Below are 26,659 nucleotides of genomic sequence, written 5' to 3' on the forward strand. Positions count from 1 at the left end.
TGTAGCCTGGCTGGGTTGTTGCCTGGCTGGGTTGTTGCCTGGCTGGGTTGTAGCCTGGCTGGGTTGTTGCCTGGCTGGGTTGTTGCCTGGCTGGGTTGTTGCCTGGCTGGGTTGTTGCCTGGCTAGTTCCTGAGGAGAAAAAAAGGAGTAAGAACATGAGTTCATCTTCAGAAATATGCCTCGACTAGATAAGATAAGATAAGATAAGATAAGATAAGATAAGATAAGATAAGATAAGATAAGATAAGATAAGATAAGGGATCTAGGTCTGGTGTCATCCATGTCTAAATATTTACTATGTAGCACATATTGAGACTGAAACACTATTTTATTACATAGTGAAGGAGGGTTAGATAATAGTGAAGGACGGTTAGATAATAGTGAATGGTTGTACCGTACTTTATCCTTTTGGGGGCAGCGGGTAGTATAGTGGTTAAGAGCGTTGGACCAGTAACCGAAAGGTTGCTGGGTCAAATCCCCAAGCCGACTAGTTGAAAAATCTATAGATGTGCCCTTGAATAAGGCACTTAACTCCAATTGCTCCTTTAAGTGGCTCTGGATAAGAGCGTCTGCTAAATTACTAAAATGTAGCGAGCGTTGCACCCCTCCTCAAAAAACCTACACTCGATCCCTCCGATGTCAACAACTACAGACCAGTATCCCTTCTTTCTTTTCTCTCCAAAACTATTGAGCGTGCCGTCTCTAGCCAACTCTCCTGCTATCTCTTTTTTAAAACAGTCAGGAAGACTGGTATTAACTGACGCTCTTCTGTGAAGTGACTAAAGAATCTCTCTTTGTAACCTTCTAGACCTATTTGCTGCCTTTGATACTGTGAACCATCAGATCCTCCTCTCCACCCTCTCCGAGTTGGGCATCACCGGCGCTGCTCACACTTGGATCGCTCCTACCAGGTGGCGTGGCGAAAATCTGTCTCCGCACCACGTGCTCTCACCATGCTATCATTGCTACACAGACGACACACAATTAATTTTCTTCTGATAACCAGGTGGTGAATCGCATCTCTGCATGTCTGGCAGACATATCAGTGTGGATGTCGGATCACCACCTCAAGCTGAACCTCGGCAAGACGGAGCTGCTCTTCCTCCCGGGGAAGGAAATGTAAATGTAGTACTATGGTGGCTGCTAGGGAGGATTTGTACAGTCCAATGGATGCTCTATATCATGTGACCACTGACATTGTTTTTACACTTGCAACATTTTAATGAAAGGGTTGTTCTCAATGATGCTGTCTTTATAGGTGCAAACATAAGCTTGATTACAGACGGAAGACCATGACACATTTCAAGTGACTTCAACAATTTGATATGCATTTGGTCTTACAGGTCATTCAAATATTTTCTATACAATAAACCTCCACAGTAGTATTCAAAAGGCTTGGTTTGTATAAGACTGTAGTGGAGAAGTGTCTGATGCCTTTGGACCGTTAATCAACTAAATATACTTATCGTCAGTAAGATGGGATGTAGCGCTGATACATGGTGAATGTCTAGTGGTGTATCCGGGCTAGATGGGATGTAGCGCTGATACATGGTGAATGTCTAGTGGTGTATCCGGGCTAGATGGGATGTAGCGCTGATACATGGTGAATGTCTAGTGGTGTATCCGGGCTAGATGGGATGTAGCGCTGATACATGGTGAATGTCTAGTGGTGTATCCGGGCTAGATGGGATGTAGCGCTGATACATGGTGAATGTCTAGTGGTGTATCCGGGCTAGATGGGATGTAGCGCTGATACATGGTGAATGTCTAGTGGTGTATCCGGGCTAGATGGGATGTAGCGCTGATACATGGTGAATGTCTAGTGGTGTATCCGGGCTAGATGGGATGTAGCGCTGATACATGGTGAATGTCTAGTGGTGTATCCGGGCTAGATGGGATGTAGCGCTGATACATGGTGAATGTCTAGTGGTGTATCCGGGCTAGATGGGATGTAGCGCTGATACATGGTGAATGTCTAGTGGTGTATCCGGGCTAGATGGGATGTAGCGCTGATACATGGTGAATGTCTAGTGGTGTATGAGATGGGATGTAGCGCTGATACATGGTGAATGTCTAGTGGTGTATCCGGGCTAGATGGGATGTAGCGCTGATACATGGTGAATGTCTAGTGGTGTATCTGGGCTAGATTGGATGTAAACATGCATCTGATGTTCCGTGTTAGAAACCATTATGTATAGTGTGTTTGTGTGTGACTCCATAATATTCTATAATGTTAGTGAAACAGTGAGATGATATAGTAGGATAATTGATGAAGTGGTATTGCCATTACACTTCTTCCACATGTGGACAGTCCGTAGCACTTTCCTGCAGTCAAATGACCCAGTGGTCTTATGGGTGGAAAGTTATTCATATTTTTCATAATTTTTTAATTAATGAACATACTTTTTTTTCAACCACAGAAAATCTGGGGTTTCTATGTCTAACGATTTTGTTATATTTCAGTCTTCTGTGATGTATATAAAGTGTAATATTGGGATGCAAACTCAAGATTTAATACATTTCAACTCTATATCTGACATGGTGCATGTGTCTTCTTTTTTTTAAGCCCATAACCATGTGTGTGAGGTGTATACTTTTGTTTCAAAGTAGATTTGTTTAAGACTACCAAGAAACACTCTGTGAACCTGATTCAGCCCCCAGCAGTAGAGGGTTCATGACATCTTCTTTCTTGGCCTCTGCTATTTGAGGGGTGTGAGATGTTGATCTGTGCAGCACCAGTAAACCTGCTATTTGAGGGCTGTGAGATGTTGATCTGTGCAGCACCAGGAAACCTGCTATTTGAGGGGTGTGAGATGTTGATCTGTGCAGCACCAGTAAACCTGCTATTTGAGGGGTGTGAGATGTTGATCTGTGCAGCACCAGTAAACCTGCTATTTGAGGGGTGTGAGATGTTGATCTGTGCAGCACCAGTAAACCTGCTATTTGAGGGGTGTGAGATGTTGATCTGTGCAGCACCAGTAAACCTGCTATTTGAGGGCTGTGAGATGTTGATCTGTGCAGCACCAGGAAACCTGCTATTTGAGGGGTGTGAGATGTTGATCTGTGCAGCACCAGTAAACCTGCTATTTGAGGGGTGTGAGATGTTGATCTGTGCAGCACCAGTAAACCTGCTATTTGAGGGGTGTGAGATGTTGATCTGTGCAGCACCAGTAAACCTGCTATTTGAGGGGTGTGAGATGTTGATATGTGCAGCACCAGTAAACCTGCTATTTGAGAGGTGTGAGATGTTGATCTGTGCAGCACCAGGAAACCTGCTATTTGAGAGGTGTGAGATGTTGATATGTGCAGCACCAGTAAACCTGCTATTTGAGGGGTGTGAGATGTTGATCTGTGCGCTGTGAAACCTGTGAGCTGCATAGGTCTCACCAAAGATCAGCTTCTCAAGGAATGCCTAAAGACAGTACAGGCAATGGAAGTGGGATTGGCAACACTAAATAGCCTATAATACCTGTATTCACACAGTGATCCACAGATGTCAGTGCTCCACTATGGCAGGGGTAGGCAACCCTGGTTCTGGGATGTTTTTGATTTAGCCGACCTGGAAGACCATCACTGAACTGATCAGTTAGCTCAGTTGGTCAGGTGTGGTGCCTAGTTGGGACAAAATCGTGCAGTACGTGCAGCACACCAGGAACAGGGTTGCCTACCCCTGCTCTATGGTCTTATGGTCAATGTTCTATAGTGCAAACAGTGTGTTCTATGGTGTTTTATCTCTCCTCCATAGCGTGCAAGACTGATTGAAATGACGTCGTTACAACCAGAAACCAGTTTAACCTGCTGGTTCAGGCTAGAAGGAGACTAAAGCAGAGGAACCATCTACCAGTTTAACCTGCTGGTTCAGGCTAGAAGGAGACTAAAGCAGAGGAACCATCTACCAACAACAACAACCACTGCTGTGTTGTGTCAGAGCTGAAGGAATATGTTGTCTTCCATATTTTCTCAGTAGGTTAAACAAGTTAGAATGTAATCACATTACAGTACCATCCCATTCCATCTCACAGCCCTAGAGGAGTTTATCGTATAGGAGATTAGATTTCCCTGTGCAAAACGTATTCATCTGAGACAAAAACCTGTCTGCAGATATCACTGATACCAAATGGCACCCTTGCTTTTAGTTGTGTGTTGTATTCAGATTCAATGGTTACGTCCCAAATAGCACCCTATTCACTGGGCCCTGGGGAAAGGTAGCACCATATGTAATTGAAGAGGGTGCCATTTGGGATTAGAATTTTAAGAAGCTACATTGGCAATATGCTGTAGCCTTGGTGAGGACTGACACCAGCAGGTATGGATGGGAGATGTTTTGACACTGGAAAGTAACTACCCATCTTCAGTTACCCCTCTCAGCTGACTGGTGACACAGAGTTATTCCAGGGAAATTAGAACGACCAAAAAATACATTTAATAGTTTTTTTTTTTTTTTTACTTTAGTTATATTTGTTATAAGAAATGACAACATCTGAAGTTGATCACATGTGTTTAAAGGACATCCCGGTGTTCTTTGAAATCAAGGGGTATATTTCATTAGTTGAATTCACTGTGGCTTTTACAGGAGATGTCCTTAGCCAACAACTGCATCATAAAACATGACATTATGTATGATTAAAAAAAACACTAGGTGGTGATGTTGACCATGGTATCTAAGCAGGGAGGCGGAGACAACTGGAAAATCACTCTGTCCCTTCTTCAATAAGCAACATTATCGGCAGAATTAGGAAATAACATAAAGGTTAATACATATTCAGAGAAAGATAATAGATACAAATCATTTCGTTGTCAATTACACTCTGGAGTAGGCTAGGCCTCAATGTGCATTAGCGGCAATACCAAAATCGTAATACAATTTCAATGTGTGTTGTCTGCCTCATGGGGATTCTTCAGTGTTCCTCCTCTCACAGTGTTTGGGGCACAGCGGGTGGTGGTTATCTGGTTGTGCTGTACTGGGGTGAGCACCTCTCTGCTCCTCTCTCTTCCTCCTCTCTCTGTCTCCCCCTGCAGGCTGCTGCTCATTATTACAGCGGTGGACCAGGACAGGCTGTTTGACCAGAGCTGGACTTTTCTTCATCAGTAGACGCTGCAGGACCTGCTTGTCTGACCGCTCCTTCCTAAAGTCATCCTCATACACCTTGAGCTGGACACAGGAGACCAGAGACAGTGATTAGTTAGTTAGTTAGTTATATCGTTTTTAGTCAATTCAAGAAATATATCCCTATTTGATTATTCCTTTTGAAAATCCATTACAATTTGGAATTTGAAGTTTCAATGAATCTCCTAAAATGGAATGGACTCTGACCCTAGCATATAAAATAAAAGTGATCTTTACAGCAAGGCCCTGTTGGTACATTCACATGCAGCACATCTCCCAGACGACTTCTAATGAAACATATGGTCATTACGGATATGTTGTGTCACATTATATTCACATTCAACTTAACCCAATGTCAGTTTATGTCCTTATCTGTTACGATACATCCCGTATGCCCAGCTGTCGTTATTCATTCAGGTGCGTGTTAGTGTGTATAATTGATATATATATATATATATGTGTGTGTGTATATGTGTGTGTTTGTGTGTGTGTACGTGCTTGTGTGTGTGTGTGTGTGTATGTGTGTGAGTTTGTGTGTGTGTATGTGTGTGTGTGAGAGTGTGTGTGTGTGTGAGAGTGTGTGTGTGTGTGTGTGGAGTGTGTGTGTGTGTGTGTGAGAGTGTGTGTGTGTGTGTGTGAGTGTGTGTGTGTGTGTGTGTGTGTGAGAGTGTGTGTGTGAGAGTGTGTGTGTGTGTGTGTGAGAGAGTGTGTGTGTGTGGGGGGTGTGTGTGTGTGTGTGTGAGAGTGTGTGTGTGTGTGTGTGTGTGTGTGTGTGTGAGTGTGTGTGTGTGTGTGTGTGAGTGTGTGTGTGTGAGAGTGTGTGTGTGTGAGAGTGTGTGGGAGTGTGTGTGAGAGTGTGTGTGTTTGTGTGTGAGAGTGTGTGTGTTTGTGTGTGAGAGTGTGTGTGTTTGTGTGTGAGAGAGTGTGTGTGTGTGTGTGTGTGTGTGTGTGTGTGTGTGTGTGTGTGTGTGTGTGTGTGTGTGTGTGTGTGTGTGTGTGTGTGTGTGTATCCACTACCTGCTCCTGCAGTAGGGCCATCTGTTGTCTCATCTCCTCTCTCTTCCTCCTCAGTCTCTGGTTTTCCTGCTGGGTGTGTTTGTGGTCCTTGTGCTCCGTCTGGTAGTCTGCTTCATAAATAACAGTCTGGACAGAGGACAGGGATACTGGTAGTTAATGCTGGGTGAAACACAGTCTGGACAGAGGACAGGGACACTGGTAGTTAATTCTGGGTGAAACACAGTAGGTGAGACATGGGGTATGGAGGAGGAGGGAGTGGAGGGGGAATGGAGGAGGAGGGAGTGGAGGGGGAATGGAGGAGAGAGTGGATGGGGTAAGGAGGAGGGAGTGGAGGTGGTATGGAGGAGGAGGGAGAAGGGAGTGGATGGGGGAGGTGAGGTGACCTACCTGGCATCTGAGGGCCTCCAGCTGCTCCTTTAGTTCTTGCACCTCCTTCTGGGGGTCAGCTGGGTCCTCTAGTGCCCTGTAGGGGCCACTGCTGATTCTACCCCCACTCCGGGCCCCTCGATCTGGGGTGGAGGAGGAGAAGAGGTGGGATGGTGGGCCATGGCTGGAGGAGGAGGAGGAGGAGGAGGAGAGGCCGGGTATGGTGCGATGGTTGAGGCTGGGGGACATAGTTGGCCCCCCAGGAGCATCAGAGATTGGGGTGGTTTCTGGAAGATGGGTCACAGTGCTCATACTGGTCTACAGGATGGAAGGAGAGGGTAGATGCATAGATATATATTATATATATATATAATATGTAGTATAGATATTATAGATACATTCTCAAGGAAAGCAGGACATACAGCCACTTTTAAAAGCATCTAGAGGTAATAATAATAATAGTCAATGGACGCACCTGTGTGCCCATTGTCCAGTCTCTGGTGGTGTCTGTGTGATGTAGTCTATTCTCCAGCAATCTGACGTATTCATGTAGCTGCTGGTTCTTCTTCAACTCCTGCATCAGTGTGTGTTCATAGTACTCCCTCTTGTTCTACAGAAACACAGTCAGGATACAGTCAGTGTGTGTGTGTCTGTCAGTGTGTTTGTGTGTGCACATGCATTCATCTGTTTGTGCGTGTGTACGTGTGTGTCCTCTGCCCGGTCGGTCGGTACCTGTTCGTGGTCTACTTTGAGCAGCAGTGTGTTGTTGAGTTGTTTGACTGTGCTGTTCTCCTGCTCCAGAGTCTCCACTCTCTGCTGGAGACTCAGAGTGGTGCTGCGATACACATGATCCCAGTCTTCATTCAGCTTCATCAACTAACACAGACACATCAATATCATCATCAGCTACGACATAAACACATCGTCATGATCATCATGGTCATCACCATCATCATCATCAGCTAACACAGACATACATTATCATCACCATCATCCTTTCTGGCCTCTTCCGAAATAGTTTGTATTCACAGAATGTGGTACACTTGTCTCTGGTTTAATTCCTGTAGTTAGGTGCGGTGTAGTTTCTGGTTTCATTTTCCTGTAGTTAGGTGCGGTGTAGTTTTGTGTGTCACCTCTTTGTTGACTCGTCGTAGCTCAGTGTTCCTGTTGAGCAGCAGCAGTTTCTCCTGGTCAGCTGACGTGACTGACATACTGTCAGTGATCAGAGACCCCTGGTCCTCCCCGGACAGCAACCTCTCACCAGCAGGGACAATCTCCTCCGCCCTGTACATACGTGTACACACACACACACACACACACACACACACACACACACACACACACACACACACACACACACACACACACACACACACACACACACACACACAGTGAGAATATTGTGTAGGAAACCCACAGCACTCGCCTGAACATACCGTACCTGCAAGCAGATAGACACATACTTGTACTCACACAGAGTACACTTAGATGGTATGGAGCATGAACTCACACCTACACACATGCACACACAGTAACACCCTGTAGCATTCACACATGCCTGCAAATACACCCACCATCACTCTCAAACACCCAAACAATGTTTATCACCACTTCAAGTGTGTCTTGTCTAAGATGAGAAAAACACATCCTTGATACATTCTACAATCTAGTACAGTGGTAGGCAATCCTGGTCCTATGTTTTTGATTTAACCAACCTGGAAGAAGACCAGGTGTGTTGAATTTAGTCAATCACTGAACCGATTAATTAGCCCAGTTGGTCAGGTGTGGTGCCTAGATGGAACAGAAATCCTTCAGTATCTGCGGCTCTCCTGGAACAGGGTTGCCTACCCCTGATCTAGTACATTCCCCTGTGAGCTACTTGTCAACTGCAGCAGATTCACATCATCACCATCTAATGATCCCTGTGCTGTGCCGCCTGCATGCTTCTTGTGGCTAGAGGAAACTTTGGCTCTTGAGATCACCTTGTTCAAAGCTTGATGGCTTCATCAACTCAATGACAAAGGTAAGGATTTCAGTGAATATGTTTTTGTGTGTTTAAGGCAAATTAGGTGCACTATAATCTCTTGTTGCCAGAATGTTCTTTTTTCTCAAAACTAGGGTATCATCAGAATTAAAGAACACTAATTTTGAGGCATAACCACCCTATTTTGTCTGTTTGATTTGGCTTGAATCCAATATAGTATAGAATAGAGCATGTCCATCAACAAATTGTCCAGGTCCATTCAACCTCACAGATGGATCCAGTCTCCAGCCCTTATGTCTCCTGAATATCCACCATATTTCCTTCCTCTTGGACAGCAGATGAATGTGACCCAGATAAAGGAAGTTTTCAATCATAAACACTGTCTTGGAAGGACAACAAGATTACATTTCTCCCCGTGGCGGTTTGGTCATTTATTGTAATCTAGCATGAAAAAGAAAAGGAAATAATATCTTCCTTCCTCTTTAGCAGGCTGCCATGTTGGGAATATAATGTATTATCCTATACAAATGAAAAGGGTCTATGGATAATCTTATTCTCTCTGAGTAAGGAGTATGGCTTTACTACTGGCCTACACGTTATGAACCAAATAATGTCTACAGTGGCTTGCGAAAGTATTCACCCCCCTTGGCATTTTTCCTGTTTTGTTGCCTTACAACCTGGAATTAAAATGGATTTTTTGGGGGTTTGTATCATTTGATTTACACAACATGCCTACCACTTTGAAGATGCAAAATATTTTTTATTGTGAAACAAACAAGAAATAAGACAAAAAAACAGAAAGATTGAGCGTGCATAACTATTCACCCCCCCAAAGTCAATACTATGTAGAGCCACATTTTGCAGCAATTACAGCTGCAAGTCTCTTGGGGTATGTCTCTATAAGCTTGGCACATCTAGCCACTGGGATTTTTGCCCATTCTTCATGGCAAAACTGCTCCAGCTCCTTCAAGTTGGATGGGTTCCGCTGGTGTACAGAAATCTTTAAGTCATACCACATATTCTCAATTGGATTGAGGTTCTGGCCTTTGACTAGGCCATTCCAAGACATTTAAATGTTTCCCCTTAAACCACTCAAGTGTTGCTTTAGCAGTATGTTTAGGGTCATTGTCCTGGTGGAAGGTGAACCTCCATCCCAGTCTCAAATCTCTGGAAGACTGAAACAGGTTTCCCTCAAGAATTTTCCTGTATATAGCGCCATCCATCATTCCTTCAATTCTGACCAGTTTCCCAGTCCCTGAAAATTGGTTTAAGCCAGACATTGCGTTTTCCTTGATGGCCAAAAAGCAAAATTTTAGTCTAATCTGACCAGAGTACCTTCTTCCATATGTTTGGGGAGTCTCCCACATGGCTTTTGGTGAACACCAAACGTGTTAACTTATTTTTTTCTTTCAGCAATGGCTTTTTTCTGGCCACTCTTGCATAAAGCCCAGCTCTGTGGAGTGTAAGGCTTAAAGTGGTCCTATGGACAGATACTCCAATCTCCGCTGTGGAGCTTTGCAGCTCCTTCAGGGTTATCTTTGGTCTCTTTGTTGCCTCTCTGATTAATGCCCTCCTTGCCTGGTCCGTGAGTTTTGGTGGGCGGCCCTCTCTTGGTAGGTTTGTTGTGACATATTCTTTTCATTTTCTAAGAATGGATTTAATGGTGCTCCGAGGGATGTTCAAAGTTTAGGATATTTTGTCATAACCCTGATCTGTACTTCTCCACAACTTTGCCCCTGACCTGTTTGGAGAGCTCCTTGGTCTGTCCTTGCTGTGGGTGGGGGTGCAGACGGGCTCAGACAGGTGAGAGACCTAAGGGACACTTTAAATTGAATCTAACTAATTATGTGACTTCTGAAGGTAATTGGTTGCACCAAAGCTTATTTAGGGTCTTCGTAGCAAAGGGGGTGAATACATATGCACGCACCACTTTTCCGTTATTTATTTTTTAGAATTCTTTTTAAACAAGTTATTTTTTTAATTTCACTTCACCAATTTTGACTTTTGTGTAACTCCATTACATGAAATCCAAATAAAAATCAATTTCAATTACAGGTTGTAATGCAACAAAATAGGAAAAACGCCAAGGGGGATGAATACTTTTGCAAGGCACTGTATGTCCCAAATGGCACCCTATTCCCCTTCATAGTGCATTACATTTGAGCAGGGCCTATAGAGCTCTGGCCAAAATTAGTGCACTATCTAGGGAATAGGAGGCCATTTGGGATGTCACCAATGTCTATTGATGTTCTGTGCAGTAGCAGGCTATACTACTATCAGATTAATTGATAATTGGGTCATTGGACAACCCAGTCCTCACCCACTTCTGGGACAAAAAGACATGAATCAAAGCCATTTCAGGATAAAAACATTCAGGACAACTTCCATGCAACAGGACTATCTAATTCTCATTCTGCAATGTCATTCCACAGGAGTAAACAGATAATTGCATTGCAGTCTAAGTAGTGTTTTATTTGGAGACAAATTGCCAAATATATATATATATATTTTTTGCTTTCTTGTATGTGAGTGCACCACAACCTCTGCTGAGAAGTCTGTGCCTTATTGGCACAGGTGGTAGTGCACTGACATTTACTATAACTAGAACAGAGTTCTTGGTTCCCCCTTAATGCTACTGAACACGTCATAGAGCATCAGCAGTAGTCATGTGACCTGAACAGTGAGGGACAATTCAACTTATTGACCTGGGAAACTCCCCTGACATACCAAGTTCCTTTTTTAATGTAGCTGGAATCACCCACACATGATTTATTCACACACACACTGTTATTTACTGATTGTACTGTAAGTGTTTTCCCAGCTAGCACATAATGTTCTAAGAACCATATGTTTCTTAGAACTTGGTGAGAGCCTGGTTGTCCTATGGTTATTTGCATACAACATTTCCATAATGTTTCCTACAGGTTTCATTACGGCTATATTTAAAGTAATGTTCTCAAATTGTTCGGAGAACGTTAAGAAACAACGTTGTTCCGTGGGAATTTCAGAACTTCAGCCTAACGTTTTTTCTACAGATTCCTCATGGTTCTATTTCAAGTTATGTTCTCAGAACATAACAAAAAGTTTCCATAAAAAACACAAGAAAAAGTGTGTAACGTTCAATAAACGTTCTAAGAATGTTATTTAAAAACATACATTCTGTTCTCAGCATCAACAAACGATCTCTATCCTCTATCTTGTTAAGTGTGTTCAGCTGTGTTGTCCTCGCCCACTAATTGGCCACACCTGATGTTAATGAGTGTTTGTTTCCTTTGAAATGGGGTCTGTTTGAATAGACTAAAATGAACAGCTTTGTATAAGTTTAAAAAGAACATGGCATGCTAGCTCCATCCTTGTGGCGTAGTGGACTTATTCCATGGATAGCAAGCAGAAGATCATAGGTTCGAATCTCACTGATGCCATGCCACAAGAAATGAAAAATAAACATAATGTGTTTGCATGATTAATGCCTAAGCAAATTAATTTCTATGTGTCATATCTGTGCTTGGAATTCAAAACAGTTAACCTAAGCTAGCAGTAAAATGTTCTCAGAACCTCCCTGCAACCAAAAAAGTTATGTTCCCAGAACAGGCTAAAAGTTCACTTTTGTCCTCAGAAGATTTATTAAAAAACGTTCAGTTTTACCGGACAGGAAACGTATAGGGTTCGTTCCCAGAACCAATGGGAAATCAAAAACGTACATTCCCACAACTTCCAAGAAATCAAATGTGTCAGCTGGGTTTAATCATCCACACTTGTGGTGTTTTGGACATGCATACCTTGATTCCTCTGTAGCCCCATGTTCCTCTGGGTTCTGCAGGAGAGCACTGGCGCTGTAGGGTGAAGAATCTTCCTCCTCCTCAGACGACGATAATGATGCGGACAGTGAACCTCCGTCCATGACTGATCTGAGCCAACAAATGAACCTGACAAAAGTTCAAAAACTGCACTCCAAAAGGAAATATAAAAAGAAATAAGAACTAAATAAGAAGTCAAGGTTGGTCAAGGCTGTCTTCTCTAGTGTGCAGATTTTACACTTGTTTTTGACCTGATCCAACTGTCAACTGATCCAGAATCCTCTGATGTGATGAACACCAGCCCAAGTTGTATAAAGCCTCCACAGAGCATGTGGTGGAGAGTCAATATGACTTTCAGTCTCTGTTGTCTGCCTAAAAAGGAAGTCCAAACATACCCTGCTGCCTGTACCCACATACAAATGATGTTAGAATATAGGAAGTCGCACAACAACTTAGGCTGCTTCTCTGTCTCAACTCTGTCAGAGGGTTTTTAAATGTAGTATTTATAATGTGAGAATAGGAAGTCACAGAACAACTCTCAACTCATCTCAACTCTGTCTGGGTCTAAACAATAGGTAAATATCGTTCTGTTTCTGTCATTACTTTCAAAGTGGGGTTTTTGAGAGGTTGTCCCACAGATTTAGGAGTTATTTTTGAGTACAAATAAAGAAGTATGACATCAGTGGGGAATTCCACTCATGCTCATGTTTCTTTCTGTGTGTGAGCGAGTGAGCGAGCGAGTGAGTGTCTAGAGTTCACAGCATACTCTCAATGTACAAACAACTGTCATGTCCCCAATCTCACAAGTATCACAGTTACTGAATCAAAGGCATTACATGTAAATAAAAGAACACAACTGTTATCATAACAAAGCAGCCTGCATTCCACTTCTACCACATCATGTGACATTCCAGTGAGATACAGATCTAAGTTATGGCAAGGCCCCCACATTTTTTACTTTTAAGATACCCCTACCTGAGGTAGAACAAAACACAATCATGTTTTGTTCACATCCCTAATGTCTCCCAAAAATATTTTACTGCAAAAGTTGTTAAATTGATAGATATTGTGACACACTCCCTGAACTCAAAGTTCAGAAAATATTGCAAGCTCTGATATTGCTAAAATGTGGAATACAAGTAGCCAGTTGTCTGTCCTACATACACAAACAAACAGGCATTAGGATATCTTCATGCATCTTGGAAATATAGAGCTGACTGGAATATGTTTCGGGATTCACCCAATGGCATTGAGGAGTATACCACCTCAGTCACCGGCTTTATCAATAAGTGCATCGACGACGTTGTCCCCACAGTGAACGTACGTACATATCCCAACCAGAAGCCATGGATTACAGGCAACATCCGCACCGAGCTAAAGACTAGAGCTGCCGCTTTCAAGGAGCGGGATACTAATCCGGATGCTTATAAGAAATCCTGCTATGCCCTCAGACGAACCATCAAACAGGAAAAGCGTCAATACAGGACTAAGATTGAATCCTACTACACCGGCTCTGATGCTCATCGGATGTGGCAGAGCTTGAAAACTATTACGGACTACAAAGGGAAACCCAGCCACGAGCTGCCCAGTGATGCAAGCATACCAGACAAGTTAAATGCCTTTTATGCTCGCTTCGAGGCAAGCAACACTGAAGCATGCATGAGAGCACCAGCTGTTCCGGACGACTGTGTGATCACGCTCTCCGTAGCCGATGTGAGCAAGACCTTTAAACAGGTCAACATTCACAAAGACGCCGGGCCAGACTGATTACCAGGACGTGTATTCAAGCATGCGCGGACCAACTGGCAAGAGTCTTCACCGACATTTTCAACCTCTCCCTGACCGAGTCTGTAATACCTACATGTTTCAAACAGACCACCATAGTCCCTGTGCCCAATAAAGCGAAGGTAACCTGCCTAAACGATTACCGCCCCGTATCACTCAAGTCGGTAGCCATGAAGTGCTTTGAAAGGCTGGTCATGGTTGACATCAACACCATCACGCCGGAAACCCTAGACCCACTCCAATTCACATACCGCCCCAACAGATTCACAGATGACGCAATCTGAATCGCACTCCACACTGCCCTTTCCCACCTGGACAAAAGGAACACCTATGTGAGAATACTGTTAATTGACTACAGCTCAGCGTTCAACACCATAGTGCCCACAAAGCTCATCACTAAGCTAAGGACCCTGGGACTAAACACCTCCCTCTGCAACTGGATCCTTGACTTCCTGACGGGCCGCCCCCAGGTGGTAAGGGTAGGCAACACCACATCTGCCACGCTGATCCTCAACACGGGGGCCCCTCAGGGGTGCGTGCTTAGTCCTCTCCTGTACTCCCTGTTCACCCACAACTGCTTGGCCAAGCACAACTCTAACACCATTAAGTTTGCTGACGACACAACAGTGGTAGGCCTGATCACCAACAACAATGAGACAGCCTATAGGGAGGAGGTCAGAGATCTGGCGGTGTGGTGCCAGGACAACAACCTCTCCCTCAATGTGAGCAAGACAAAAGAGCTGATCATGGACTATAGGAAAAGGAGGACTGAACAGGCCCCCATTAACATTGACGGGGCTGAAGTGGAGCGGGTCGAGAGTTTCAAATTCCTTGGTGTCCACATCACCAACAAACTATTATGGTCCAAACACACCAAGACAGTTGTGAAGAGGGCACGACAACACCTTTTCCCCCTCAGGAGACTGAAAAGATTTGGCATGGGTCCCCAGACCCTCAAAAAGTTATACAGCTGCACCATCGAGAGCATCCTGACTGGTTGCATCACCGCCTGGTATGGCAACTGCTCGGCATCTGACCGTAAGGCGCTACAGAGGGTAATGCGTACGGCCCAGTACATCACTGGGGCCATGCTTCCTGACATCCAGGACCTATATACTAGGCGGTGTCAGAGGAAAATTGTCAAAAACTCCAGTCACCCAAGTCATAGACTGTTCTCTCTGCTACCTCACGGCAAGCGGTACCGGAGCGCCAAGTCTAGGACCTAAAGGCTCCTTAACAGCTTCTATCACCCCGCCCCCCCCTTTTGTTTTTACACTGCTGCTACTCGCTGTTTATTATCATTGCATAGTCACTTTACAAATTACCTCGAATAACCTGTACCCCCGCACTTTGACTCGGTACCGGTACCCCCTGTATATAGCCTCGTTACTGTTATGTAATTTACTTCTTACTTTTAGATTTGATTTGGTTTATTTAGTAAATATTTTCTTAACTCTATTTCTTGCACTGCATTGTTGGTTAAGGGCTTGTAAGTAAGCATTTCACGGTAAGGTCTACACCTGTTGTATTCGGCGCATGTGACAAATACAATTTGATTTGTAAACACAGTGGTACAATAGGCGGAAATATACTGTATAATATCAAATATGAATATTTATGATGAATGTAAGCTTGACTTTTTTGTAGCTGATTAGTAGAGAACTTTCCAAGTCAAATGTTCTCTCATTCAGTACTGTACGGTCCTGCTAGACAACAATACATACAGTTATACCTGTCTTTTGAGGTTGTAGCTATTGGAATCAGCTCTAAGAAAAACAAGTGGGCTCAGATATTGGAATTACAGTTTTTGGGGTCCAAGGTTCCTTGAAGCCTCTACTTTTGTAATTTAGTCAGGGGGCCACCACAGATTATATGTCACATCTGCTCCTGCAACGCCCTCTACTGCTCATCCTGTCTCCTTGACCTGCCGCCACTCCCCCAGTACTCTCTCCCTCTCCCTCTCTCTCTGTGTGTGATTGTGTGGGCGGAGACAGGTGTGCTGGAGTCAGAGCAGATCCCCACCAGCTGCAACCTGTTCCATAATCAAGACCTCTACAAATACTCAGTCCTGCCACTTCCAGATCATAATCTCTGCTCAGTCAGTCTACGGTTCTAGCCGTTTGTTACTATTCAGATCCTGTTGTACCTGTTTTCCTTGCCTGACGCTGTTTTCCTCTCCGCTACAGTTCTGCCCGCTCTGACTCTGGTCCCTGTCTCCAGTCATCCTGCTACTCTGTCCTGGATTCCCCACTCTACTACTCCCTTGGATTCCCCTCCGGACCTGCTCACCCTGTATCAACCCCCCTCGCTCCAGCCTCAGCCTCCGCACCTGGTTTCCAGCAGTTTCCCCTGACCTGCACTCCATCTTCCCCCATGTTTCAATAAATACCTTGGTTACTTCATCCCAGTCTCCTCGTCTGAGTCTGCTCTTGGGTTCCCCTGTTCCACTCCGCGTAACATTATCTTTGGGTCCATCCTGGATTTTGCCTCAAATTCATTATGGCGTTCAAAATCCAATAATACCATTTAATGGAGGTTAAATCACGTTTAAATATTAATTTTGTTGATGAGGCCTTTTTTTCAGAATTTTGTACAACACTCATGCCCATAAAGACTGTTTTGGTGTGAATCAATTTGATTCCGAATCCAATATGGACATGATTACACTCAAACACCTTCGCCTGAATATACAGTGCCTTTCAAAAGTATTCATCCCCCTTGGCGTTTTTCCTATTTTGTTGCATTACAACCTGTAATTTAAATTGATTTTTATTTGGACTTCATGTAATGGACATAAACAAAATAGTCAAAATTGGTGAAGTGAAATGAAAAAAAAGACTTGTTTCAAAAAATTCTAAAAAATCAATAACGGAAAAGTGGTGCGTGCATATGTATTCACCCCCTTTGCTATGAAGCCCCTAAATAAGATCTGGTGCAACCAATTACCTTCAGAAGTCAAATAATTAGTTAAATAAAGTCCACCTGTGTGCAATCTAAGTGTCACATTATCTATCACAGGATCTCGCCCCAGAGTCTGCAACACCACTAAGCAAGGGACACCACCAAGCAAGCGGCACCATGAAGACCAAGGAGCTCTACAAACTGGTCAGGGACAAAGTTGTGGAGAAGTACAGATCAGGGTTGGGTTATAAAAAAATATCCGAAACTTTGAACATCCCACAGAGCACCATTAAATCCATTTTTAAAAAATGAAAAGAATATGGCACCACAACAAACCTGCCAAGAGAGGGCCGCCCACCAAAACTCACGGACCAGGCAAGGAGGGCATTAATCAGAGAGGCAACAAAGAGACCAAAGATAACCCTGAAGGAGCTGCAAAGCTCCACAGCGGAGATTGGGGAATCTGTCCATAGGACCACTTTAAGCCGTACACTCCACAGAGCTGGGCTTTACAGAAGAGTGGCCAGAAAGAAAGAAATAAGCAAACACGTTTGGTGTTCGCCAAAAGCCATGTGGGAGACTCCCCAAACATATGTAAGAAGGTACTCTGGTCAGATGAGACTAAAATTGAGCTTTTTGGCCATCAAGAAAAACGCTATGTCTGGCGTAAACCCAACACCTCTCATCACCCCGAGAACACCATGGTGGTGGCAGCATCATGCTGTGGGGATGTTTTTCATCGGCAGGGACAGGGAAACTGGTCAGAATTGAAGGAATGATGGATGGCACTAAATACAGGGAAATTATTGAGGGAAACCTGTTTCGTCTTCCAGAGATTTGAGACTGGGACGGAGGTTCACCTTCCAGCAGCACAATGACCCTAAGCATACTGCTAAAGCAACACTCGAGTGGTTTAAGAGGAAACATTTAAATGTCTTGGAATGGCCTAGTCAAAGCCCAGACCTCAATCCAATTGAGAGTCTGTGGTATGACTTAAAGATTGTTGTACACCAGCCGAACCCATCCAACTTGAAGGAGCTGGAGCAGTTTTGCCTTGAAGAAAGGGCAAAAATCCCAGTGGCTAGATGTGCCAATCTTATAGAGACATACCCCAAGAGACTTGCAGCTGTAATTGCTGCAAAAGGTGTCTCTACAAAGTATTGACTTTGGGGGGGTGAATAGTTATGCATGCTCAAGTTCTGTTTTTTTGTCTTATTTCTTGTAAAATATTTTGCATCTTCAAAGTGGTAGGCATGTTGTGTAAATCAAATGATACAAACCCCCAAAAAAGTATTTTTAATTCCAGGTTGTAAGGCAACAAAATAGGAAAAATGCCAAGGGGGGTGAATACTTTCGCAAGCCACTGTAAGCTTCCCTTGTTCATTTTGTATTGTGTTATTCTGTCTTTAATGTTTCATACGGTTCTAGGTATATCTAGGACTATGAGTGGCACTGCCATGCTTCTTGTGTTTGAATAGCTGAAGCCAAAGAGCTTTTAATGTGTGTTCATGTTTACATTCATCAATACATGCTAACTAGTTAAAATACCACATTTGGGATCTAGCTAATGATTAGCCAGTGTTGGGGAGTAGTGAACTACATGTAGTAAGTTAATTACATTTTACATTAACTTGGTGGTAGTTTAATTAAATTCAAATCTAGGTGGTGTTTTCAGTAGTTAATAAAACATTTTGCCATGTAGTTGTCACGGTTTCGGCCGAGGCGGCTCCTCCTCCTTGTTCGGGCAGGTTTCGCCGGTCGTCGTCTCCGGAGTTCTAGCTGCCACCGCTCTATGTTTCGTGTTTGTTTGGTTTTGTCTGTTAGTCACACCTGTTTTGTGTTAGGTCTCATTTAGCACCCTATTTAGTTTCCTTGTTGTTAGGTTAGTGTTGTGTGTAATTGTTCGTGTCGTGGTTGCGCTACCTGTTTCGGTACGCTATTTTCCGTAGTTTCCTCCTTGTTGTTAGGAGAGATTTACGCACCTGTGTGTGCGCTTGCATTACGCCTGTGTGCGTCTTTTTGCCTCCGGGCTGTTGTGGATTATTTTTGTGCTAAGTAAAGTCTTGTTGGACTTACCCTCTGCTGCCTGCGCCTGATTCCACACCACACCTATACACAGCACCTTGACAGTAGTGGTGCAGCTAACTACTGGAACTTGTTAAGTTGCGTCAATTCAAATCTGGTATTGGAACAAAAAGAGGTCAATACACGTCTTCTAAAATAGACTAGTATTTTAATTAATGCAAAACGCTTCAATGGTAAATATGATGTTCGTATATACGGGTCCACTGAAATACCACGCAGGGCCCTCAGAGAACTGGTCCATTGTTATAAGTTCTTCTTTAAATACTCTGACAGAGATAGTTCCCGCTCCCTGCTGGCCTATCAGAGTAGAGACTGAGCGTGGTTTAGACTTACTCAGCCTATCGTTGGCGCACAGGCTGGTCCCAGCCCCTTGGCGCTTCACTGTTGCCAGGTGTTTAGTTGTTTTGCAACTTGTCCAGAGAGTCAGCAACCTCAGACATCTTTGTAGCAGAACACATGTCCTTGAGCGTTCTAACAAATAGGCAGTGTTTGTGTATGTGAGACACAAGTCTTATCTCATCCTACTCCCTAACAGTTCCCCACATTAATCACAGCTTGTTATGTTAAACAATCTATGTCAGTACAGCACAAACCTATTATGTTTAATCATTCATGCTTTCTTATTAAGCTAACAGCACATCTAAAATATAAGAGAATAATTTCCCACAATCCCCCTTTTCACACCCACTGGGTGTGAACCCAAAATAAGAAAACCCCAAATAAGAAATTTCAGGGAAATTTAGGATTCCCCCTTTTGACACCCACTAGGGTGTCACTCATTAAAATACAATACAAACAAAAAGAATCACACTTTTATTAATGGGCAATAATGATAATAAAAAATAAAAACCCTCAGTCCTTCCATCTACACCTAACTTGTACTAGGTTGGCTACCAGCCACCCAGGAACTTCAAACCTTCACATAAGGAAAGACAAACATTCACAATGGTTAACTTGATTAATAAAGCATAAAACACAGGATTAATAGAACACAAAACACAAGATTAATAAAACATAAAACACAAACAGGGAAGTAAATGTTGGCCCCCTTTAGACACCCACTAGGGTGTCACTCCACCACCTCAGCAATAGCAAACCAAATCAGAGCAGGTGGTCAGTCCAGTTCAAGTGTTCAGCAGTCTGATGGCTTGTAGATAGAAACTGTCTCTGAGCCTGTTGGTATCAGAGCTCATGCTCCGATACCATCTGCCTGACGGTAAGGGAGAGAACAGCTCGTGGCTGGGGTGTATGGGGTCCTTGATGATGCGGCGTGCCTTCCTCAGGCACCGTTTCGAGTAGATGTCCTGGATGTGTGGGAGCACGGTCCCAGTGATGCCGTCTTCACCACCTGCTAGAGGGCCTTGCGGTCATGGACAGAGCATTTCCCGTACCAGGCCGTGATGCAACCGGTCAGGACGCTTTCGATGGTGCAGTGGTAGTATATGGAGTGGACCTGGGGCGGCCACCTTAAAGTGTCTACAGAGAGTACGCAAACTGGGCCGACGGAGCACTGCAATGTCGTTTTAAGTCACAAAAGTAGGCGGCTCCTTGTAATTCGCTCCGTCATTCGACACAGTTTTGTTCTACCTGGAGATGGAGACCCAACGGATCATTCCTTGCGAAGACTGAGGGGCAGTATTGAGTGAGTTTTTCAATGGAAGTCCCGCCCCTGTGTCTACATCACGTTTTCCTTCTGGTATAAACACGGAAGAGATGCACATTCTGCTACTTCGCTTCTACTACTTGCAAGCTTCCTTTTTTGTGCTTTTATTTCTAGATTTGCTACACGCAATTATGTCTATGTCCAGTTTTAAGGAGAGTCAGTTCGAGCTGGTGAGAATACGAGAACCTTTACAACCCTTCAATGCGGTTGTATTTGGACAAGCACGTAAAAGACAACAGCTGGAGGGAGATATCAAAGAAACATGGAGAAAGATTGAGGACCGGTATGTTCGTAATCTGAAAAGGGTTAAGTAGACGAGGTGTGCATATCATTACAACGTCTATATTGGTATAATTGTCACATCATATGTATATAGTCATGTATTACCTGGATATGGTTGCATCAGGTTTACCCCCAGAGGGAATGCCTCATCTCCCACAAAGACATAATATGGGCTCAGTGTTTGAGTCCCCAGCTCAAGCTCTCTGGTCTGCAATGAGTGGGGAGCCGAACTTGCTTCGCGAGAAGATTCCCACATCTCCCTCCTGACCATATGCGCCCACGTCGATCATGGTGAAGCGGTACCTTGCATCGCAGACTGCCATCAGAACCATTGCGAAAAAGCCCTTCTAGGCAAACTCGCTGCCCGAGTTTGCCGGAGCTCGGATCCGAATATGTTTTCCGTCGACAGCTCCTGCAAAAAGACGGATAATCCCAACGGTCCCCAAAATCTCTGCCAATTTCTGCCTATTTTGCAGCACTTGCAATTCAAAAAGAGGCATGTTTGCTTCTGCTTTTGTGGCTAAAAAGTAGTCGTAAAGCATATAACACATTTACATTTACGTCATTTAGCAGACGCTCTTATCCAGAGCGACTTACAAATTGGACCAAACTAGGCTGACATGTAGCTAGCTAGCTAGCTAGAATTTGTAAACAGGCATAACACTGGATCGGATGTTTAAATGTCGTCACTAGCTAGAGTCAAAAGGAATGCCTCTGCCCCTCTTACCTGGTAAGCTACTGTGGCTCCCCACGCCCCCTAGTGGATATACACTACACAAGGTGGACTCCGTCTCTGGGTGGAACGCAACGAAGAGTCCGCTGCCCCCCAGAAAACGGACTCCACCCACGTGCATGCACGCACGTAGATCAACGGAGTGGAGCTTGTAGCGGCCTTTAGGAAGTAGAGACATTGTTGCGCACTCTTGACAATAGTGGTGGTGGTTGTTGGTCCATGACAAGTCCTCGTGAGGAGTCTCTATTGCAGTCCCATTGATGTAGATCAGGGCATGTTTCCTCCTCTGCTTCTTGACGTCAACAATCAACTCCTTTGTTTTGCTAACGTTGAGGGAGAGGTTGTTGTCATGACACCACAATGCCAGTTCACTTACCTCCTCTCTATAGGCTGACTCAGTTCACTAACCTCCTCTCTATAGGCTGACTCAGTTCACTAACCTCCTCTCTATAGGCTGACTCAGTTCACTAACCTCCTCTCTATAGGCTGACTCAGTTCCAGTGGCGATTTTAGCATGTCAATCTTGGTGGGGCGTTATAGTCTTCCTCTGAAGACGAAGCCATCCTATGTGCCTGTTGTGATAGAGGCAGACAGACAGGTAGCTCAGGCAGACTGATTGACTGACAGACGGACGGACAGACAGAATAACAGACATACACTCTAAGGCAGACATACAGGTGCGTTCAGAGGCAGGCAGACAGACCGAGAACACACAGAGAGAGAGTAAGAGGAGAGAGAGAAATGGAAAGAGAGAATGGATCTTAAAAGAGCCTATGAGTTGGGTGAGAAGAACCAAGAAAGTTAATGAATATATGTAGAATGAAAGAAGGGAGCAATCCACAGATAGTCTGCAAAGAAAGAAAGAAAAACTGCGAATTTATGAACAATGAATGTTGGCTACTGTAGCGTTTCAGAACTTGCAGTCAATATCAGTTACAATCTTTAGGCCCCAACTTTAAACACACTTTTATAACCTGTCCTTCATGTAACTTCCTAATATTTTGCTACTTATTTATATGTCATTGTTGTTGTCGTCATTGGCGTTGTTGGAATACAGTTGTTATTAAGTTAATTTAGAAAATCTAACTTGGAATAAAAAAAATAGACTAATGCTGCAACAACAGAAAAGCATTGAACATTCTTTGCAGTTATGTTAGCCCTAGCTAGCAATCCTGGCAGTTTATCACTGTTGAGATTCATAACATTATCTATTAATCTGTCTGCCAAAATGTATGTTGAGTTGATGTAAAGTACAAACACTGGCTGCAAAAGGTATCCTACAATTGCCTATAAGTTATGAAAATGCATGACTTCAAATCAAATTGTATTGGACACACACATATTTAGCAGATGTTATTGTGGGTGTGGGGAAATGCTTGTGTTCCTAGCGCCAACAGTGCAGTAGTATCTAACAATTCACAACAATACACACAAATCTAAATACTTAGTATTGAAACATGGACAAGCTATCGTGCACGTCACTACCTACCTTAGTCGGGAAAGATGGGATGGGAGTGGGAAAACTTGTGCCAATAAACTGGGCAGGTTCAGGGGTCACACAATATTTTAGCTGCTCATCATTGGTTCAAACCATAGAGATAGATAGAGGACTCATCTTTGTATCAGTGCCATTATAGTGTCTGTGACAGTTTCGGCAGCGACATTGAGGAAATTCTCAATTTTTAAGTAGTCAATTTTCTTCTTCACGATTGGCTGATCCCTCCTGATGACCCAATTGGACGTGACTCTAACAGGGCCACCAGGAAGAATCAGCCAATGAAGTTGGAAGTTCCACCCTGTTGACTACATTAGAATGGTGGAAGCCTTCAATGGCGCTGCCCATGGTAATACAGCCTTTTGGCCACTAGAGGCCTCTATCATACTCTATGGCTCAAACTAAACATACCTGAACAAATTGCAGGGAGGACCGTGTGCAACAACATAAGTGGTCCATCCATTGTGTTTTGTTTATATGGTTCCGCTTTAAAAAATCATACGACACGGGTCAAAACATGCGGGTGCATTCAAGACTTAGGATATGATACGTCCGACATTTTGTATTATATGGTACGACCGCTATTCCATTGGTAGTCTAACGTAACGCAACATATCATGCTAAGGGCGTGTTCCTCTGCCCAGGCGTTGCTGGTGCCTGCCAGATCTTACCTGGATGGTGTTTACATCTGCAGATGTAAACAGGGCTTTATAAATACATTTGATTGAAATTTAATTGATAGGTATTTTACGTATCAGCTAACATCATATGTTATAGCAATCTATCAGTCGATGGCACAGTCGATGACGTGGCATGCAACCATTGGTTGATGCATGTATCGTCTGAGCAGGGGAACGCGACTTATAGCATACTAAAGCAGTCAAATGTAATATATCGTATTAAAAGGGTCAAAGCATACTGGTGCAATCAAGACATAGGATACTATACGTCCTACAATTCCTATTATATTGTACCACAGCTATTCCATTGGTAGCCTAATGTAACCTAACGTAACAAGTGATACTAAATGGAGTGTCTCGTAAATACGTAAAGAATAATACTAAATGCTCTGAGGCCAGGTTGCAACCGTCTTGCGGACCAGAGTGGGCTGGCTCTGTCAGTTGGGAGAGACTGTGGGCGCGTTCCTCTGCCCAGACGTTGCTGCCTGGATAGGTATTTATTTAAATTGTATTTAAGTATCAGCTAACCACATAATAGTCGTGTTCCCCTGCTCAGATGTTGTGCACATCAACCAATGGTTGCGTGCCATGTCATCGACTGACAGATTGCTATGACGTATGATGTGGTTAGCAGATACGTAAAATACCCATACAGGTATTTGTAAGATCAGGCAGCAACGCCTGGGCATAAGAACGCGCCCCACAGTTATAGCAATCTGTCAGTCGATGACACTGTAGAGATAAGTGGTCTTATTTATATATTTTGTGTCTGCTTTGCTTTGCGCCTCAAAAAGATATCGGAGTGGAATGTTTTGTGTATGGATCTTCAAAGCAGAGTGTCTATTAAGGGGGTTATCTCTGTGGTGGCGCATGAAGTGTGTGCAGATGAAATACCTGAGGAAGTAGGTGGAGTGGTTGGTGCACGTCGACTGACCCGTATTGGTAGATGGAGTGAAGAAATTCACTTCATCCATACTTTTCTTCTTTGATTAACAGTCTCTCCCTTCTCATGTAAAGTTGGGCTATATGAGATACCCTGTAAGAGCCTTCATGCATAAACCCCTTCAGTGTCAAAGATTTGGTCATCTGGCAAGTATATGCAGACAGGAAGCGTATCGAATGCCAGCGGAGGTTAAATAATAATATGCCATTTAGCAGACGCTTTTATCCAAAGCGACTTACAGTCATGTGTGCATACATTTTTACGTATGTGTGGTCCCGGGGATCGAACCCACTACCCTGGCGTTACAAGCGCCATGCTCTACCAATTGAGCTACAGAGGACCACAACAGGTTATATGTTGCAGTTGTGGTGGTAAACATGCACCTGAATTCCTGGATGTTCCTGTTAGGGTGAAGGAGACAGAGGTGGCAAGAGTAAGGGCTGGCCAGCTTGTTTCCTATCTGGAGGCAGTGAGACGAGTCGAAGGAGTGAGTAGTGTTGAATATGCAATGGTAGTAGAGCCTGCACCAGTGAATATTTCTAGGGAACCTGATATAATGCAAGTAAAAAGGTGGACTTTGTATCGTATTTTTTTTTTATGTGTCTATTTCCCACTTTCCTACAATGGATTTTTTTCTCTATAGTTTACCACCCGTACAGAAGGTGGCGGCATGCACCTCTAACGTTTGTTTGCGGACCGCCATAATACAAAAGAAAAAGAAGAAGATGACAGTCGAAGACGTCGCACGCAACCATTGGTTGATGCATGCAACGTCTGCGCAGTAGACAGTACAGAAGACTGCAGGGCCAAAGATAGCAGAAACTGCTTCTCCAATAACGCTTGTAGGCGATGCTATCTAAGCTAAACTCATGCGCAGAAACATGTCATTGGGTCTTATTGTCGTCTCGCGCATGTGCAAGCCGTCAGCTCAAAGGCACTCGTTCGATATAAAGTTGTTTTTGACGAAAATGAAAACGTGTCCGTTTGTCATTTTCACTAGGTTGGAGTAATAACATGTTCAACTACTTAAGACATTGGCTCGAATCTAGGTTGTGCCTTTAGATTTCGAGAAAATTAACAACTAAGGAATAATTTTTCACTTCTCTCATTGACTTCTCAAACCCCGGCCTGGTCTGCTTGGTCTGTTTCAAGCGTTCCTAGAAGTCTCATGATGTTGCGCCTTTGGGTTTAGAAACTGTGGTAGGATTAGCTAGCTGTTTTTTTTCTTTTCCAACAACGGTTTCAAAAGGCTAATAATTTACAATACCTGGCTAAAAAGTACAACGTTCTTGTTATTATAACATATTTATTTTAATTTATATTAAATTGCGGTGCATGCAGAGGCCAAATGAAGCTCCATACCACATCGCCTTCTTCTTCTTCAATGAGGTTTAACTACGGTTGGCATCCAATTTGTTGCATTACCGCCACCTACTAGACTGGAGTTCAACTCCCTTATCTTTCCTTAAAAAAAAACAAAAAAACATTTACATTACATTTTCGTCATTTAGCAGACGCTCTTATCCAGAGCGACTTACAGTTAGTGAATGCATACATGTTTTTTGGGTAGTTTTTTTTCTTCATACAAACCCACATCCCTGCCGGCCAAACCCTCCTTTACCTTGGACGACGCTGGACAAATTGTGCGCCGCCCATGGGTCTCCCGGTCGCGGCCGGCTGCGACAGAACCTGGACTCGAACCAGGATCTCTAGTGGCACAGTGCCTTAGACCACTGCGCCACTCGGGAGTTCCCTAAACCAAAGCAAAGAAATATCCTACCATCTAACACTACACTCACACCTTCTACACTACAACTAATA

The 26,659-nt window shown here is 43.7% G+C and overlaps 1 protein-coding gene across 1 annotated transcript; it reads right to left on the reverse strand.

The window, feature by feature from the left end:
- Positions 1–4,458: 4,458 nt before the first annotated feature.
- On the reverse strand, positions 4,459–12,756 carry si:ch211-153b23.7. Its single transcript, XM_045211097.1, has 7 exons — positions 12,254–12,756; positions 7,624–7,774; positions 7,223–7,366; positions 6,966–7,100; positions 6,512–6,808; positions 6,125–6,250; positions 4,459–5,152 (listed from the first exon to the last, which is right to left on the reverse strand). The coding sequence occupies exons 1-7, from the start codon at positions 12,373–12,375 to the stop codon at positions 4,886–4,888; spliced, it is 1,242 nt and encodes a 413-aa protein (XP_045067032.1). The 5' UTR covers positions 12,376–12,756; the 3' UTR covers positions 4,459–4,885.
- Positions 12,757–26,659: the final 13,903 nt, after the last annotated feature.

Source organism: Coregonus clupeaformis, chromosome 35 (genome assembly GCF_020615455.1).
Source record: "Coregonus clupeaformis isolate EN_2021a chromosome 35, ASM2061545v1, whole genome shotgun sequence".
NCBI classification, from domain to species: Eukaryota; Metazoa; Chordata; class Actinopteri; order Salmoniformes; family Salmonidae; genus Coregonus; species Coregonus clupeaformis.

Bases quoted from the DNA above. Each gene is read 5' to 3' on its own strand.
- si:ch211-153b23.7 (XM_045211097.1), bottom strand. From the start codon at position 12,375: ATGGACGGAGGTTCACTGTCCGCATCATTATCGTCGTCTGAGGAGGAG. The intron at 7,101-7,222 runs GTACCGACCGAC...GTGTTTCTGTAG, and splicing joins TCAAAGTAGACCACGAACAG to AACAAGAGGGAGTACTATGA. The intron at 5,153-6,124 runs GTAGTGGATACA...TCCTGTGTCCAG, and splicing joins TGGCCCTACTGCAGGAGCAG to CTCAAGGTGTATGAGGATGA.